General features: G+C 35.2%; 1 protein-coding gene and 1 pseudogene across 5 annotated transcripts in view; both read right to left on the reverse strand.

Moving 5' to 3' along the window:
• PCDH15 (protocadherin related 15) overlaps positions 1-17,115 on the reverse strand; it is a 1,516,422-nt gene that overhangs the window by 146,083 nt on the left and 1,353,224 nt on the right. For all 5 annotated transcript variants that reach the window (XM_067025124.1, XM_067025121.1, XM_067025122.1 and 2 more), the window contains 2 exons: positions 5,351-5,491; positions 3,519-3,631 (listed from right to left, as the gene is read on the reverse strand). In XM_067025124.1, the coding sequence (XP_066881225.1) occupies positions 3,519-3,631; positions 5,351-5,491 (254 nt within the window). The remainder of the gene's footprint in view (positions 1-3,518; positions 3,632-5,350; positions 5,492-17,115) is intronic.
• On the reverse strand, positions 9,949-11,424 carry LOC131750150 (adenylate kinase 4, mitochondrial pseudogene; annotated as a pseudogene).

Here is a 17,115-nt window from a genome sequence, read left to right on the forward strand (position 1 = left end):
CCCACGTACAGCAAAAAAAAAAAAAAAAAAAAAAAAAAAAAAAAAGACAAACTGGAAAATATTGCAATATATAATGAAAAAAGTTTCTAAAATGATTAATATATTATGAGATTAGTTGTTTCATACTAATAAAATGTTGACCAATTTTATTAGTTGTAACTACTAGCTAATATAATAGACAAGCCCCTAAATTACTTGCTTACGTGACAGTTTATTGAGGGCCTTCCTAGGTAGGTAGCTCTCCTCCAAGCTGTGATTCAGAGGCCTAGGACCCTTTTTATATTTTATTTCCACAATTGTCAACATACAGGTTCTAAGGTTCCCTGGGTATTTTTTCCATTTCACCCATTCAAGGGGAAAAGGTTAAGTCGGGCCAAGAAATGGTGCACACCATATTGTTCCACATTTTATTGGCCAGAACTCAGTCACAGGGTTCCACTGAGCCAAGTGAGGCTAGGAAAAGTACTCTAGCTGTATGCCCAGGAAGAAGAGGAAAGGATTTAGAAGGCATCCAGGCACTCTCTGCTCTGCACTTTTCCAAAAGTCTTCAAAAGAATCGAGAGATGATTGATGAAGAAGATAATCATCAGCCTTAGGTTTCTTTTTTTTTTTTAACAGTTCTTTCCATGTTTTACATCAAATTTATTTAAGTTCAAAAATTTACATTTATTCATAAAGCAGTGTCTTCTATCAATATTTTACGTGACTTTTGTATTATCTAAGTTTTCTGGTTGTCTGATAGAAAACAAAAAAATGCTGGTCAGTATCTAAGTACTACTAAATCCATTATGGCAGTTATACTGATTCTTACCTAGGATTTTCTTCATAAACTGTAGGATGCAACAAGATTACCCAAATGCCTTTATATGCCAGAATAACAAATAAACTTGGATAGTCAAGGGTGCTGTTTGCAATTGTTAGAAATGTGTTTCCACAAGGTCAAAAAATTCTTCCACCTGTGCTCATGTGACTGCTTTTAATTTTAGCACCAAATAATTGGCTAGCTTTTTTCTTCTCTAAGTTAACAACTTTATTAATAGAATCTATTTGCAGTTAGTAGTTCTATGCAGAGAATATAAGAAATGGTATTCATTGAACAAAACATCTTTATTTTTAAAAAGTGACATTAAAAAAAGAAATCTAAATGAGCAATGCCCCAATGAGATCCATGACTTTGGCCTTAATGCCACAATATTTTAGCTAAAAGAGTTAACAAGTACTGTGATAGAGAGTTCTGGAGGCAAATGTCTATTGCTAAGGAAAGGGCTTCAAATGAAAGCACAGAAAAAAGGGACATCACTTCTTGAATTTATTTAAATGGAAAGTGTTATGCAGGACACCACTTTTTTCTTCTTTTGGAACTTCCAAGGAATGACTAGACTTGGGGTGAGAAGTTTAAGGGAACAAAGGTGGGAATTTTGTTGGGCTGAAGTTGAGGGATTTTTGAATCCACCTCAAATAATGGGTGCAATTTCTGTAAGAATTTGATTTAGACAAGTTGGTGAGAAACACAAGTGAGTTTACATCCATCTTGGTTCTTGAGAAGATCAAAATAAACACGTCAGGGACGTTATCAAAAAAACCCAGAAAACTGTATGTCCCATAGCAAAGAATTGGAGTCCAAAGATTATCAAGTCAACACAAAGGGAAAGAAAATAGGTAATGGACATAAGGAAGAAATGATCTTTAACACAGATTGACCAAGAATTCTTATTGTTTTAAATATATTTTACATTTCAATGGTTTACATATGTGTTGTATAGCATTTTCTTATAATGATACTGCATAATTTAATTTAGTCCTTGAATATTGTCAAGATAGCTTTTTATGAAAGGTAAGACCTTCTTGGTTTAATGTGGTAGATGTTGCCAGATGTATCAGCTAGTTCTTCCCTCAGTATCTTAGTCACTGCTTCAGCTTAAAATTCTTAGGTTGTTCTTTGAAATTATGAGAAGAATAAAATCCAAACTGTAGAATATGGTAAAATGTTCTATTATATGAAATTTTCATTTTTCTTGAGCCTCAATTAATATAATTGTTGAACTTCCAATTTTCTTAGATAGATGGAAGTAAAATATTCTGTTATTCAATACATTCTCCCATATCCCTTATTTATAATTCTGTATATTCTGATTCTTTGGCACGGAGCATTCTTCCACATTTTTGTGGAGTGGCTCAACTCTATTTTTCCTTCAAGAAACAGCTCAAAACTTTGCTGATCATGTTCAGACACAGGTAAGTGTGTCTCCAACATGCTTCCTCACCACTCTGAGATTCTATTATTGTGTTTTTACAGTATATTATATTTTTCACATAGTTCTTTGTTTCCAACCCATGGCTGTGAGCCTCTGGAGTGTAATGACTGGCTGCCTTTTAACGCTATGTCCAGAACAAGTAAATAGTAAAATACAGTATATAGTGAGCCTCCTTCAAATGTTTGTGCAAAAACTATGTTTGTGAGAAAACTATCTCCAATGGGTCCTAACATACTAATAAAAGTACATAATGTTTTAATTGAAATTAAAAAATCATGAAAGAAAATTCTACTATATTTGCAGAAGAGCATTATAAAACATTCTTTCACTTATATCCAATAATGAAGCAATCATGAACATATAGTGATTTTAGTTTCATTATTTTTTCAATAAATTCTTCACTTTCTAACATACACACACACACTATGGACTGAACTGTGTTCCCTAAAATTCATATTTTGAGGCCCTAACCCTCAATGGGATGGTATTTGGGGATAGGACCCTTGGGAGGTAATTAGGTTTACATGAGGTCATAAAAGTAGAGCCCTTATCTTGGGATTAGTGCCTTTATAAGAAAAGACACCAGAGAGCTTGCTTTCTTTCACTTTCCTTTGTGTCAGGTTATAGCAAGAAGGCAGCAGTCTGCAAGTCAGGAAGAACCCGACCATGCTGAAAGCCTGATCTTGGACTTCCAGCCTCCAGAACTGTGAGAAAATAAATGTCTGTTGTTTAAACCACTTAGTCCTTGAATTTTGTTATGACAGCCTAACCTAAGATGGTATATATACTAAGTTTACAGCTATAATATATATTATACACATAAACATAAACTCTTTCTTTCTCTGTCACTGATTATATAGGAAATATCATTTCAGATATACCTCAAAATTAAATGACATAATGTATCTGGCAGTAACAAGAAACTAAATGTCTACTTCGTACCACTGAGATCATTAATCAGTTGCAATTTAAATCCCCAAACATAATGTTGTGTTTTTCAAACCTAGCTTTAAGTATTTTTAAAGGATCCATTATTCATCAAAGGATTACTAAAACTGATATTTTACATTAAATTGTCATTTTAACCACACTAACTTTTAAAATAAATATAATGTTATGTTAATTTAAAAAAGCTTAAACTAGAATTAGAAGCCTGCTTCACTGGAAAATTCATATCACATCAATTTTGAGAGACCAAAAGAAAAAAAAAACAAAAAAAAATAAAAGCCTTCATATGTTACAAAACCTGATAGGAATCAATACCTGTATTCCTCTTGTGTGAAGCGTGGGATTTCTCCAGGATGTAAGACAAGAATTTTCACAACAGCACTGCTGGACATCACAGGCTCACCATCATCGAAAGCAACAACTACCAACTTAAAAAGTAAAAAAATATTCAAGTTAAAGATGATTTAAAAGAAGAAAATAAAAGCATCATTTTTCTATGAATGTTTTTAATTATTGGACTGCCTGTTTCCAAAAGGGGGAGCAGTGATCATTTCCTCATTGCCTACTGGGTAGCAGAGACTGTGCTAGGATATTCATAACAATCCCACCAGGTAGATATTATTATTTCCATTTTCCAGGTGAGGAAACTTAAAGAAGTTCAGTTAATAACTTTATAATAATAATAAAAAAACTACCGGTAAAACAGGTATATGATACTACATCTCTCCAATTATAAACTCTTTTCTCTTTCACAATCCCACTGGTGCCTACAGTAAAAACATGAAACTTTATAAGTGTCAACACTATTTCAAAAGCGTTAAATTCAGTCACATGGATAGCAAAAGCTAATTAGCTTGTTTGTAAAAAAATTAATTTTTCCAGTGAATTAATTGTCTGCCAGATTATAGGGCAGAAATACTTCACTCTGGAGGATAAAATTGGAAATCTTTATAGTTTAACACACTTTGATATACACTCTCTTAAAAACAATTAAATTATATAAAATCGAGTTCATATTGTAGAATAGAAAATGTTCAAATGATACAAACTAAAGAAAAGCTTTAGTCTTAAGATGTAATCTCTATATATTATTTATTACTAAAATAGCTTTTATAATTGATCATTTTCTTTGATAACCTATATTATGTCAAGAAGAACTCTAATGTTTATTTTAAGAAATGTTAAGTTTCAAAACTATGTGTTTCTCTAGATTGTATATAATTTTGGAAGCTGCAGGTGACTAATCTAAACTAATTCAACCTAGATCACGTAACCACAACCAAGGGTCATCCTGAGAACCACAATCTGCCTTTGGGTTAATACTTTACAAACAGAACAATTATTTCAAACGGAGATAAAATTAAGTGAAGACAGAGTGCTCATTGATATTCACAAGGTTAACTGATGATGGTATTTCCCCAATGTATGGTCAAAGGCTTTATTCCCAGGGACAAAAATTTTTCTAAGTAATTATAGAAAATGGAAACAGTCAAACATTTAATAAAATGTTTTATTTATGATAATAGTGAAGGGTAGTATTATTTCAAATTTTCTAAAAGTACAACATATCAAGATTACATAAACTTGAACCAGCAATTGCCTCTAGGTATTTATCTTGAGGAAAAAAAAATAGCAAGTGACAAATAATATCTGCACAAGGAGTTTCATGACAGCAAAGGTGGTTATAACAAAAATTGGAAACGACTAATTATCCAACAACAGGGTACTGGACAAAAAAAAAACCAAAATAGTATATTTATACAATAGAACATCACACAACCATTTAAATAATAGCATTAATAGTATTTAAATATACCTAAATTTTAAACAGCAGTATGAATAATACAACCATACAATCATGTTATTTTAAAATATATATTTGTATACTTTTATTTGCAGGGAATGTTATCATAAGGATAGTGATTAAAATGGTAAATTTTAATCTCCAAAATGTGAAATATCAAGTGTTTTTTTCCCTTTTACTTAACTGTATTTTCTAAGTGTCTATGCAGTAAAAATGTATTGTTTTGTAATTTTAAAATACTAAAAAGGAGAAAAATGGAAAGATGTATGGTTATTTGTTAAACCAAACTCTCAATCAAAAGTTAAACATCAAAGAGACACCATAGAGAAAACACTGCACTGACCTTAAAAATTGTTGTAGGTTCTTCATTAAGATTAACTCGAGTTATTACTCTTCCAGAATCTTCTTCTACATCAAAAATACTGGCAGGATAAGAAAACGGGACACCATCTACTCTATATCTCACACGACTTGCAGGTAATCCCTAAAATAAAATTATATATTATTCCACAAAATGAAAACAAAGGGTAATGATAATATAAAATTGATTTGTAAAATAAATAGTCTTTTACAAATGAAAAATCATATTTTAACTTTTCATACTTTCAGGTTTAAAATGTAGCAGAATATTTAGAATAACAATCTGAATCAGTGAAGTGTCTTTACTACATGTTATTTAAAATCATTTATGTGAAAGAATAAATCAGTGGTTTCCTCAGGTGTCTTCCCTTCCACATTTCTTTAATTACATGAATCTCACCTTCTTCCTTGAACACTGTGTTTAATATTTTATATTCTGAGACCATTATAAGTTATTTTCTTTATTATACTTATTTGAACTCTGTGATACTCAGAGAAAATAAAGTGTGGAGGATTGAGGTAAAGTGGAGGAGTGGGTATGGAAGTAAAGGAAACATTATTTACCATCTATTCTGTGCTGTTTACCAGGCTAGGTTTTTTCATAAATAAATAAATTCTCACAACAATCCTTTAGGATAATATTACTACTAATGTTGATAGTAATAACAGTAAAATAATGATAGTTAACATTTGTTGAAAGCTTATTATGTGTGAGAACCATACTAAAAATGATACATATATAGTCTACCACATATTTTTCAGTTAATGAACTTGAAGCTTACAGGGAGTTTAAAAATGTTGAAATGTCCCAGACATATACCAAGATAAGTTGGAATAGCAAACAAAAAATTCATTTTTAAAGAAAAATTAACATTTGATAATTTTGAAAAAGAGACTATAATGAGAACAGTCAAAATTTATTGAACATCCTCACTTATATTAGGGGTAAAATTGGTTTTACTTTTAATTAGATAGGGTGAAACTAGGGTGGGCACTCTAATCTTTTTAAATGCTTAAGGTCTGTAAATCTCTTAAGTCAGTCCTAGAAGTACAATAAAATAAACACCTCAGACTCAGAGCTAGTATGTGGTTGAGTTTGATCTCAAACCCTAACAGACACTATATTATACCACAAAACTCATTAGAGAAGAACACCTCTATGTGACATTATTCTGATGTAGGAGAAGCAGGATATTACCCCCATGTTATGCCCATAGCCTGAATTAGTTAATTATGCTTTGGGGAAGGATGGTTCTGAGAACATTGTTCTCTGTATCGTTGAGTTTCTTCATGACTGTCCTTGAACGGAATGTGTTGCTCCGTGTTTGTTCCTGAGTCACATTTGGGCTATAGGACAAATATGTTAGCCTTCAGGACTTGTATAACTCCCTAATGATTATCTGTAAGTCCGGTCCTTTCATTCATGACACCTCAGTTTATCACTACTTCCTTGAATACTTTATGTAACTCTTTTCACTCTTTTGCCTTTCCTTCTTCCTATCTGTAGGCTCCCGGTCAGACTCTGCTTGTTCCCAATCTTCTTGGAGTTTCCCAAGACTCTGTCACAGGCAATTTTGTCTTCTCTACCTCTGCTCAAGTTCTATGCCTTTAAATACCTCTTATTTGTTCATAAATCCTAAATTTAAATTTTTGGCTCTTTTGTCACTAGAGCAAAACTACAGCAAAAACCATTTCAAGAACAAATTTTCAGTTTCTGCTGGCATCAATACCCATTCATTCTGTAGTATAGTATTAGAATTTTTATGACTATCATGAATCAGTTATCAAGAAACTTAAAGAAACTTAGAATATGTCAGATACACTTAGCATGTTGTCTTTAATAATGCCAAGGTATTAATGATACATTTGGAATTATACCTTTAACTGATAAAAGAGAAAAATGTTTTGGTGTTGTGGAGTGTTATCTTGTAGATGCCTAAAACACTTTGCTATCCAGAAAATCCTATAATCTTCCTGGAGGATTGTTACAGATAAGATTGTATGTATAAGAACATGTACATTATATTTAGCTGTATCAGTAAGCTTTTCATTCTGATTTGTTATTTTACAGATTGCTAGCACATAAAAAAAGTGGCCCTGAAATGACACTGTTAGCCCACAGAAGATATTTTAATTGTTTCTTCCATCACCCTGTTATCAAGGCACCACATTTTATTTCATATAACATGATACAACTAAATACCTTGATTTAGATGTTCTTTTGAATATATTCAAAAGTTTTTTCCTCTTTCTTTCCCTCCCACCCTCCTTCTCCTACTCTCCTTCTCTTCTCCCACCCTCCTTCTCTTCCTCCCTCTATTTTCCCCTTCCTCTCCCTTTTCCTCCCTGTTTCCTTCCCTCCCTTCCTAATTTTCTTCCCAAAGTCTTTAAAAAAATAGTCTTGCTTTTATAGTTAAATAATTAAGCTATGTAATAGGTGAAGGTAACTGGCTTTGGGAAACAGCTTCAATTAACTTGCCTAACATTGTCTCTGGAACATTTACAACATGAATCAGGTCAAATGCATGGTTTTTATAAATTCATAAAAATCAAAATTATTATGGCTTTAATCTGGAAAATAATGTGCAATCCAGATATATGACACAACTAAAAAAATCATCATCATAAGCTTTCTCTTAAAATTATTTATCATTACTATTTACTAAACATTATTTAATACCTGATCATGTTAAAAATTTAACAGATATGATCACAGTATTACAATGTACAAAATTCATTCATTAGATTTTATTTTATTTTTATTTTTATTTTTTCAAGATATTTTCAAGAAAATTTTATTACTTTTACAAAATCACTAAAGGAAAAACTAGACTTTGTTGAAGAAAACCAGAAACAGATTTTTTAGGCCACTGAACATGAAACAAGCATCATCTTTCAAAGCCCACAGAAAGAGTGTTTGGCTTTTATTGGTCTCACCTAGCAAAGGTGATTGCCCTCAACTGCAGGGCAACCTCAGAAACAGCACAGTGTTGAGACACACTGAGTGACTCTGACACTGGCACTAAGCGTCTATTTGGCTGGAAGGGAGAAGGGAGGGAAGGATGGAAGAGCAGAGTATATGGAGTCAGGGGTCACCTAGGCCGTTTCCCATGCCTCTTTCAAAAACTCCAAAGCCAGTGGTTACACTGGAACATCTGCTAAACATTGAGAGAAGTGAAGAAAGAGGTCTGAAGATTTTTCTGCTTCCAAAAAAGCACACACTTTCCTCTTCTGAACGATCCATATAATAACCTTAACTTTCTACTTTTCCCACTTTGTGGAAATTGTCTCCATGGCAGAAGCAATTTTCCTCATAGCAGACTTGTTTTTCTTTGCCCGATTCCCCAGGAAACCTGAGCTGTATCTGCATGTCTGATTTTCACCTTATCCCCATCAACTGGCATTCAAACACAACTCTTCTAAAAAGTCACTATCATGCACTGATGTTTCAAATACCTGACATGGGCATTTTAAATGCATAAACCTAAAAAGTAAGTAATCTTATTTCACTTTGATTCAGAGGATAAGGAGGAAACTGGTCTGTGTTTCCACTAAGGTAGCCAAAGAACATTCACATGAAGGGACAAAGGGAGAGGGACTGGCAAGAGTGGGGGGCAGTATTTGTCAGGAAGATGTACGGCTACCACACAGAATCCATGGGTCAGTGAACTGACTGTGGATTCACTGTGACATCTTCAGAAAATAAATGTTTCAACACCACCTATGCTGAAATAGGCTTCTTTTGTTTTCTCACCAGCATGAAGAGTTAGACAAAAGTCACTCCCAGGAATAGTAAAGGACCCTCCCTGGGGACAATCACGATGCATGAAGAGGAATATCTATTTTTAAGGCAACAGGAATAAATTTCATTGTCCTTCCCAGAGGAGAGCAAGAATTATAAAAGATGGCCACCAAGTCTGGAAACCAGGCAAATCCTTAAATAAATGGTTTACTGATACTACATTTCAGTGAATGACAAAATGGTTTGATCTATATTTCTAGGCTTAATGGCCACCCTATAGAAAGCATCTTTGGAATAGAATAAAAAAATTACGATTTTTGTCAAATCCCATAACCGTAAACCTGTCGTCATCAGTCTAGGCATGGCTAGTGCAACGTTTTCCTCAACCCCACAGGCTCCATTCCCTTCACCAACTATTTATAATATGCTTGGGTCACTCACAGGAGAAAAATACTGTCAGCATCAATATTTAGCAGCATTTCAAAATACATATTTTTGTCTTGACTAAAAAGCTAAACTATTCATTTAGTCCAGTAATTCCATATGGTCTTATTTACTTCCATACATAAGATATGATATGATCTTTTAACATTTATGGAGGTGAATATTTGCCAGTTTTTGAGGGTTCCTTAAAGACTCTGAAGGTTTTATTTTGCCACAATAAAAGAAAGGAGCAGTGTCAACCCATGAGAGTCAGACCAGCAGTTTAAATAGACCCTCCACATAGCTCAGTTCCTAGTGCATAAAGAGATTCAACACAGTCCCCTAGCTCTCAGCTCTTAGAAAGGAATTTGAGAGGGATAAAAGCAGTAACAATCTGTATTATTTAATAATCTAGGAAGGGAGAAAACAGATGTCTAATAAAAGTAGTAAAAGCCAAATCCTTTCATTCCAGGGTGTCTGGAAAGGAAAGATTCTATGGAGTATGGATGCAGAGAGAAGGCGTCATTCCTAACAGAAAAAAATGAATTGTGGAGAGTGACTCAAGGCCAGAGAAGCAACCACCGAGAGCTTAGCTTCAATCCCACTGTCACCAGGAGGGCACATACCAGAGAACCTGGGACAAAGGCAGCTACAGCCCTTGGCATTCTCAGGCCTCCTGGTGCTATGGTTCAACAGCCTTTGGGGGCTGAGGAGAACCAGGGACCACCACCATCACGTGTGAAAAGGCCACTATGGCAACAAAATGGCTGTCGAAAATCAGCTAGAGCTTGGGTTATACACCACTTGAAATCCAGCCTGTACTTGCTTTCTTTCTTGTGAAGGACTTGAGACATGTGCAGGGACATCTTAAACATGTGCATGTAGTCCCTCTTTTAGAAAGGCAGAGAAGAGCCTCTTCATTAACTCTTTCTATTCATTAGTTTTCATAGCAGTTCACCATTTAAACTAGAAAAGATGCTGCAAGCTATCTCAGCTAGCTGCTAATTGGGACATGGCACCAACACTACACATACAATTGAATGGATGACCATATCTTCCTGGTTCTTCCACTGGGCGGGCTCAGTAGGCTTCTTTGGACTGAATAGGTGTGATCTTGTTCGAGAAAAGTGTGTAAACATAGGGCCAGATTTTGTTAGTCTCCGTTCCAGAAAATTGGTGGAGTACTCCTCGGCTCTTGTATAATTCAATGACTGGTTTTGCCACATCCTTGTACTGTCTTAGTCTGGCAGCAACTGCTTCAGGTTTGTCATCCTCCTGCTGGACCAATGGTTCACCAGTGATGTCATCGATCCCATGTACATGAGGTGGGTTGAAGTCCAGGTTATATACCCTCCCACTAGGAGGGTGAATCCAGCGTCGGCTGAGACGATCTTTGAGCGTTTCAAATGGAATGTTCAAAGTGATCACTAGGTCCAGGTCACATATTTTGTCCAAGGCTTCGGCCTGAACTAATGTTCTAGGAAAACCATCCAGTAGCCAGTGCTGGCCGCGCCTGTTCTCCAGCTCTGACAGCATGAGGCGTGTGATCACGTGATCTGGAACCAAAAGACTTTTCTCTATGTACTGCTTTGCCATATCACCAACTTCCGTGTTGGCCTTGATGTTCTCCCGCAAGAAGTGGCCGCTGGAGAGATGCTGGAGGCCAAAGTTCTCGGCGATCCTCTGGCACACGGTGCCCTTGCCCTAGCCGGGCGGCCCAAGGATGACCGCGCGCAGGAGTTTGGAAGCCATTGCCTTGGCGAGGAGGGGGAGGCCGAACTGGCAACCCGGACAGCGGCCTCGGAGAAGCCCCGGGAACTTTGCTGCTTCTGCCTCAGCCTCTGACACCCTGGGCTCGCGCGGGGACTTGCCGCCGCCCCTCGGCCCCTCCCCGGCGGCTGTCACCTCCCGCGCGGACAGCTCAGCGCCCACCTCCGCCTAGGGCTGACGGATGCGCTCTCCGCTGTGAGGAGCCGGAGTTCGGCGCCTCTCCATTCATTAGATTTTAAAAAACAGTCCACTGAGTTTATAAATTATACATTTTTATAATTATGAGATGACATATAAATATTCAAATTACCATTTAGATAATAAAAATTTACCAAATATTTGGTCTTTTATTTTAAATTGTACTAGAAATAGAGTGAGTTTTCTTTACTCTTACATATTTCCAATAAGTTGATATTTCTTCCAGTTGAATACATTAATCATATTTCTTTTTTAAAGTAAACTAATCTATAAAAACATACTTAAAATTGAGATGAAATATTTAATCATTACTTTCTACTTCAATTTATGATAATATAGTATAGAGATTATATCTTTACATATACGTATTTGCAAGTGTATTAAGTAAGAGGGACATTTTGGACCATCAATATTTAAAAAAGAGCTATCTTTTAACAAAAAAAGTCAGTCTTTAAAAATTTTATTACTATGGCAATAGACTCCTTTTCTATAACATTTCCAAATTATCACAAAATCAATCTAATAGTAACACTAAAAGTAGTTTACAAAAATTGCTTTCTTAAAGTTCATACTAAACTAAAAGTAGGCTGTGGTTTAATTTATAAATGATGAGCAAATGACTCCTTGGTGCTGCACTCTGATCAACAAAATTTATTTGTCTTTATTTAGGACCAAAGATATCTTGGGAGGTCATTAGTTAGCTTCATATCTTCAGACACTAAAGGCTCTTCCTCTCTGAAACACTTGCTAAATCCAAACCTCATGTTTTTCCTCAGCAGTGATGGAACATAGTGTTTTCTTTTTTCCAGGGGAATAAAATTCTTCATAGTTTTGAAGACCAATGTTTTACCCCTGAGCCTCGCTTTATTAGGATAGATATTTCTAATTGCTTTTGTATCATCCTAGGCATTCTTTTCTTGCTTTTGTATCTTTTCTCCATGCCCTTTTAACCTACCATAGCTGTTTAGGAAATGTACTCAAACTGTGGATTCAAGAGAATAAAACAAATTATCTGATTGTTTTAGGTCACCATCAAGGAACAAAATACTTTGATATCCACCTAGTGGAATCCATCTAATTTTATTCTTTAGTTCAATGGCTAAATCACATCTCTTTCTTAGTACAGATATTTTAATCTCATGTGGTAAAATGTATTTTGCCACTTCAGGACATGTAAAATTTCATGGACTTTGATCCAACACAATTTATGACACAGTAGTAGGTAATCCCATAATACATGTAATATCACATAAATAAAGAAGAACTATTTAAGCTATTTTGGAATTTTGCTCTATTTACCTAGCCACTATGAAGAGCCATTAACAAAGGCAAGAAACTAAGACAGAACTAACCAAGACATAAATATTAATTTAATAGTAAAGTGATGAAATTGTCTGCAAAGATTCTCTTCTCATCAGGCAGTGGTGGCCAAAAGAGAGTTTCCTATCATTATGCCTCTTGGAGTCTTTTGATGGGTAAGTACAATGAGTTTCTTCTTTAAATTTTTATGGAAACTGAGGACATGTGACAAGCATAGCATGACAGCTTTTTTGAAGCCTCCTCATTTTGACAGCTATTTCTATAAATCCAGCTGACCTCATTATTGGAGCAAGTGTTACTTCAGATAACCATAATTTTAAAGGATTAATGAGGTGCCGGCACAGGAATCCTTCTTAATGTCAACTTCCATTCACCAAAATATTCTTCGATACTTTCCCTGAATTTTCAAATAAGTGACACACTCACTTTTAGAGGGATATGTTTCCCTAAACGAAATGTTCAAAATAGAAACATGATATGACTGGCAGCTTAATCATTCAAGGGGTGCTGAAAACCTTAACTTGGCATCAAGTTAAGGTTAATAAGTTAATTAACCTTAATTTGGTTAATTGAAATTAACCACAATTTAGAACGAATTCCAAAGGACTTTTTGTTTGCCATTAGATAAAAAAATATTTAACTCAGTTAAAACAATAGAATTATAGAACTAAATCATACATTTATTTCACATATGGCGTATTTTTAAGAGAGAGATGTATAAATTGTATAAAATATTGGCAATTGAAAATTTTATAGATTATTTATTCCCTAATGTTTATCATTTTACTCATGTTTTATAGTACAAAGGTTAATTCATTATATGTGGGATTCATTCACTCATTCATCTATTTGTTTATTCATTCATCACATTAAATGGACACTGCTGAGTCCTGAGAGCACACAGATGAACAAACTCACAGCCTAGTTGAGGAGTTCATCTTATATCACCTCCTTCCTGATATTCCTTAACAATAATTTAGCCAGATTGGCCTTATAAAACACCAAGCTCACTCCTACCTCAGCACTTTTCCATCTGCTGTTTGTTCTTCCTGCAATACTCTTATATGTGGCTAGTTCCTTCTGGAATCCAGGTCTCAAATGATACCTCTTTTGCCTATACCCACTCATAAACCACTCTGAGTCAAATCTTATTTTATTTTCTTTATAGTATGTATCCTTATGTGAATTTATGTTACATATTTACTTGTCTGTGGGTTTGTAGCCTATCTCTGTTCCTTGACTGTGAGCTCCATTAGAGAAGATACTTATTTTGGCTTGGCATTATTTAAGAGGTCAACAATAACTTGTTAAATAAATACGTATAATACAAGCAGTGCTCATGTATATGTGGATCCTGGGCTGGGCTGCCAGGATGAACAACTCCAGGGGGGATCACATATGCAGATATGATGGGAATGGCTGCCTGTGTAACCCCTGGCCTCCCTTGCTAAAACCCCCTGCTAAAAATGTATATATCCTGTGTTCCTGTTTGCCGTGGCTCCATGTGTATTTTTTAAGAACAAAGAAGAAAGAAAGATTACATCAGTGACTTTTGTCAGGGAAGAGCTTTCACAAAAGATATGAAAATAGAACTTATGAAAGCAGAGTTCCAAACAAGTAGAAGATTGAAGGAGAATAAATAGTCTTTCAAAAAGATTTCTGAGAAAAGTTTTGGAGAAATAAAACCATGTATTATTAGGAAAGTCCTTCCATTTTTTTATGGACTAGCTGAATATTATGTACTATCTCTCTCCTACTTCTCAGCCTCTGTCCTTCTAGTCTATGTTACTTTTCTAATTATATCTAATACATTCTGTTGTTACGTCAATCCTTTAAAATAATGACATAATCCTCTGGATTTTTCTAATAAATTAATCCTCATGTGATCTATATTAAAAAGATATAGATGTTTTCTTACACCAACTACACTACACAGGTGTAAAATCAGAGTTACATAGTGGGTTAAACTAATGTTGGATAAGACTGAGATTTCTGAGTATACATTTGGTAATTGCAAGAATCATAGCTACACAGGTAATTTTCTATATGGTTTAGAGGACCTCTAAGAATTTGCTTACCTCAGAATGGGCTAAATTGTTGGCAAGTTTTCAGTTTAATACCCACCAATATATGTTCATAGATACTTACCCAGAGCTACTCATATTCATCTCTCATGATCATAGGCCAATAATTAGAGATAGCACTTTTGTACTTAGGGCCTCATAATCAGTCAGATGGGGGAGACAGAAGGTACACAGATAAACATAATAAACTACTAACATTTCTGATAAGAGCTATAAAGGAGAAACATGAGCACTACCAAATAAAGGTTTGAGAACTAGAGCAAAGACCTTCAGATTTACAGCCAAGTGGACTTTATACATCACTGTGTAGATGCTTACATATGAAAATTTGATGTGCTTTAAAATCTATTTGATTAATAAGATTGTTGCAATTGTGTTATATGTGGAGTCCAATCTGGCATGTAATTTGAGTATTAAAATGGCAAACTAATATTTAACTTATGTGTGAAGATTTTGGACAATTTGTCTTAAACTCAAAAAGATAAAAGTAGCCGCCCAGCGCTTCCTGTAGGTTTATCAGCCCTTCAGAGTAGCAAGGTGGATTATTTTGTGCATTTACCATCTTACCTGGACTCTCTGCCTTGAAAAACTGAGAACAGGGAAGGCACAGCTAATTGGCCAGCCATGAAGAACTGAGGAGGCAGACCTACACCTCAAGTCTCTATGATGTCTTTTCAAGGGACTTCCCTGGTGGTGCAGTGGATAAAAATCTGCCTGCCAACCAGTAGGGCACCATGGACACTCAAGGCGATGGGAGGAAACCCAGCAACCGGCTTGCGGGATCGTGGTTCCCAGGCCAGAGGTCGGGCCCAAGTTCCTGCGGTGGAAGCTCAGAGTCCAAACCACTGGACTAACAGAGAACATCACACCCTAGTGAATATCAATTGGAGTGAGGCCTACTGGAGGTTCTCATCTCAGCACCAAGACCCAGCTCTATCCATATGCCTGAAAATTCCAGTGCTGGATGTCTCAGGCCAAACAACCAGTAAGACAGGATAAAGCACCACTCAACAACAACAACAAAAAATGAAATGACAAATAAATTTGTTACAGATGAAGGAGCAAGGTAAAAACTTACAAGACCAAATAAATGAAGATGAAATAGGCAACCTACCTGAAAAAGAATTCAGAGTAAGGATAGTAAAGATGATCCAAAATTTTGGAAACAGAATGGAGAAAATACAAAAAACATTTAACAAGGCTCTAAGAGAACTAAAGAGCAAACAAACAGTGATGAACAACACAATTACTGAAATTAAAAAATACTCTAGAATGAATCAGTAACAGATTAACTGAGGCAGAAGAACAGATAAGTGAGCTGGAATACAAAAAGGTGGAAATAACTGCTAGGGAGCAGAATAAAGAAAAAAAGAATGAAAAGAATTGAGGACACGCTCAGAGACGTCGGAGAAAACATTAAACGCACCAACATTCGAACTATAGGAGTCCCAGGAGAAGGAGAAAAAGAAAGGGTCTGAGAAAATATTTTAAGAGATTACAGTTGAAAACTTCCATAACATGGGAAAGGAGATAGTCCATCAAGTCCAGGAAGCACAGAGAGTACCATACAGGATAAATCCAAAGAGAAACATGCTGTGACACATATTAATAAAACTATCAAAAATTAAATAGAAAGAAAAAATATTGAAAGCAGAAAAGGAAAAGCAACAAAAAACATATAAAGGAATCCCCATAAGGTTAACAGCTGATCTTTCAGCAGAAACTCTGAAAGGCAGAAGGGAGTGGCAGGACATATTTAAAGTGATGAAAGGGAAAAACCTACAACCAAGATTACTCTAACCAGCAAGGATCTCATTCAGATTTGACAGAGAAATTAAAAACTTTACAAATAAGCAAAAGTTAAGAGAATTCAGCACCACGAAACCAGTTTTACAACAAATGCTAAAGGAACTTCTCTAGGCAGGAAACACAAAAGAAGGAAAAGAACTACAATAAGAAACACAAAACAATTAAAAAACTCGTGATAGGAACATACATATCGATAATTACCTTAAATGTAAATGGAGTAAATGCTCCAAGCAAAAGACATAGACTGCCTGAATAGACACAAAAACAAGACCCGTGTATGTGCTGTCTACAAGAGACCCACTTCAGACCTAGGGACATGTACAGACTGAAAGTGAAGGGATGGAAAAAGACATTCCATGCAAATGGAAATCAAAAGAAAGCTGGAGTAGCAATTCTCATATC

The sequence above is a fragment of the Kogia breviceps genome, chromosome 2, assembly GCF_026419965.1.
Source record: "Kogia breviceps isolate mKogBre1 chromosome 2, mKogBre1 haplotype 1, whole genome shotgun sequence".
NCBI lineage: Eukaryota > Metazoa > Chordata > Mammalia > Artiodactyla > Physeteridae > Kogia > Kogia breviceps.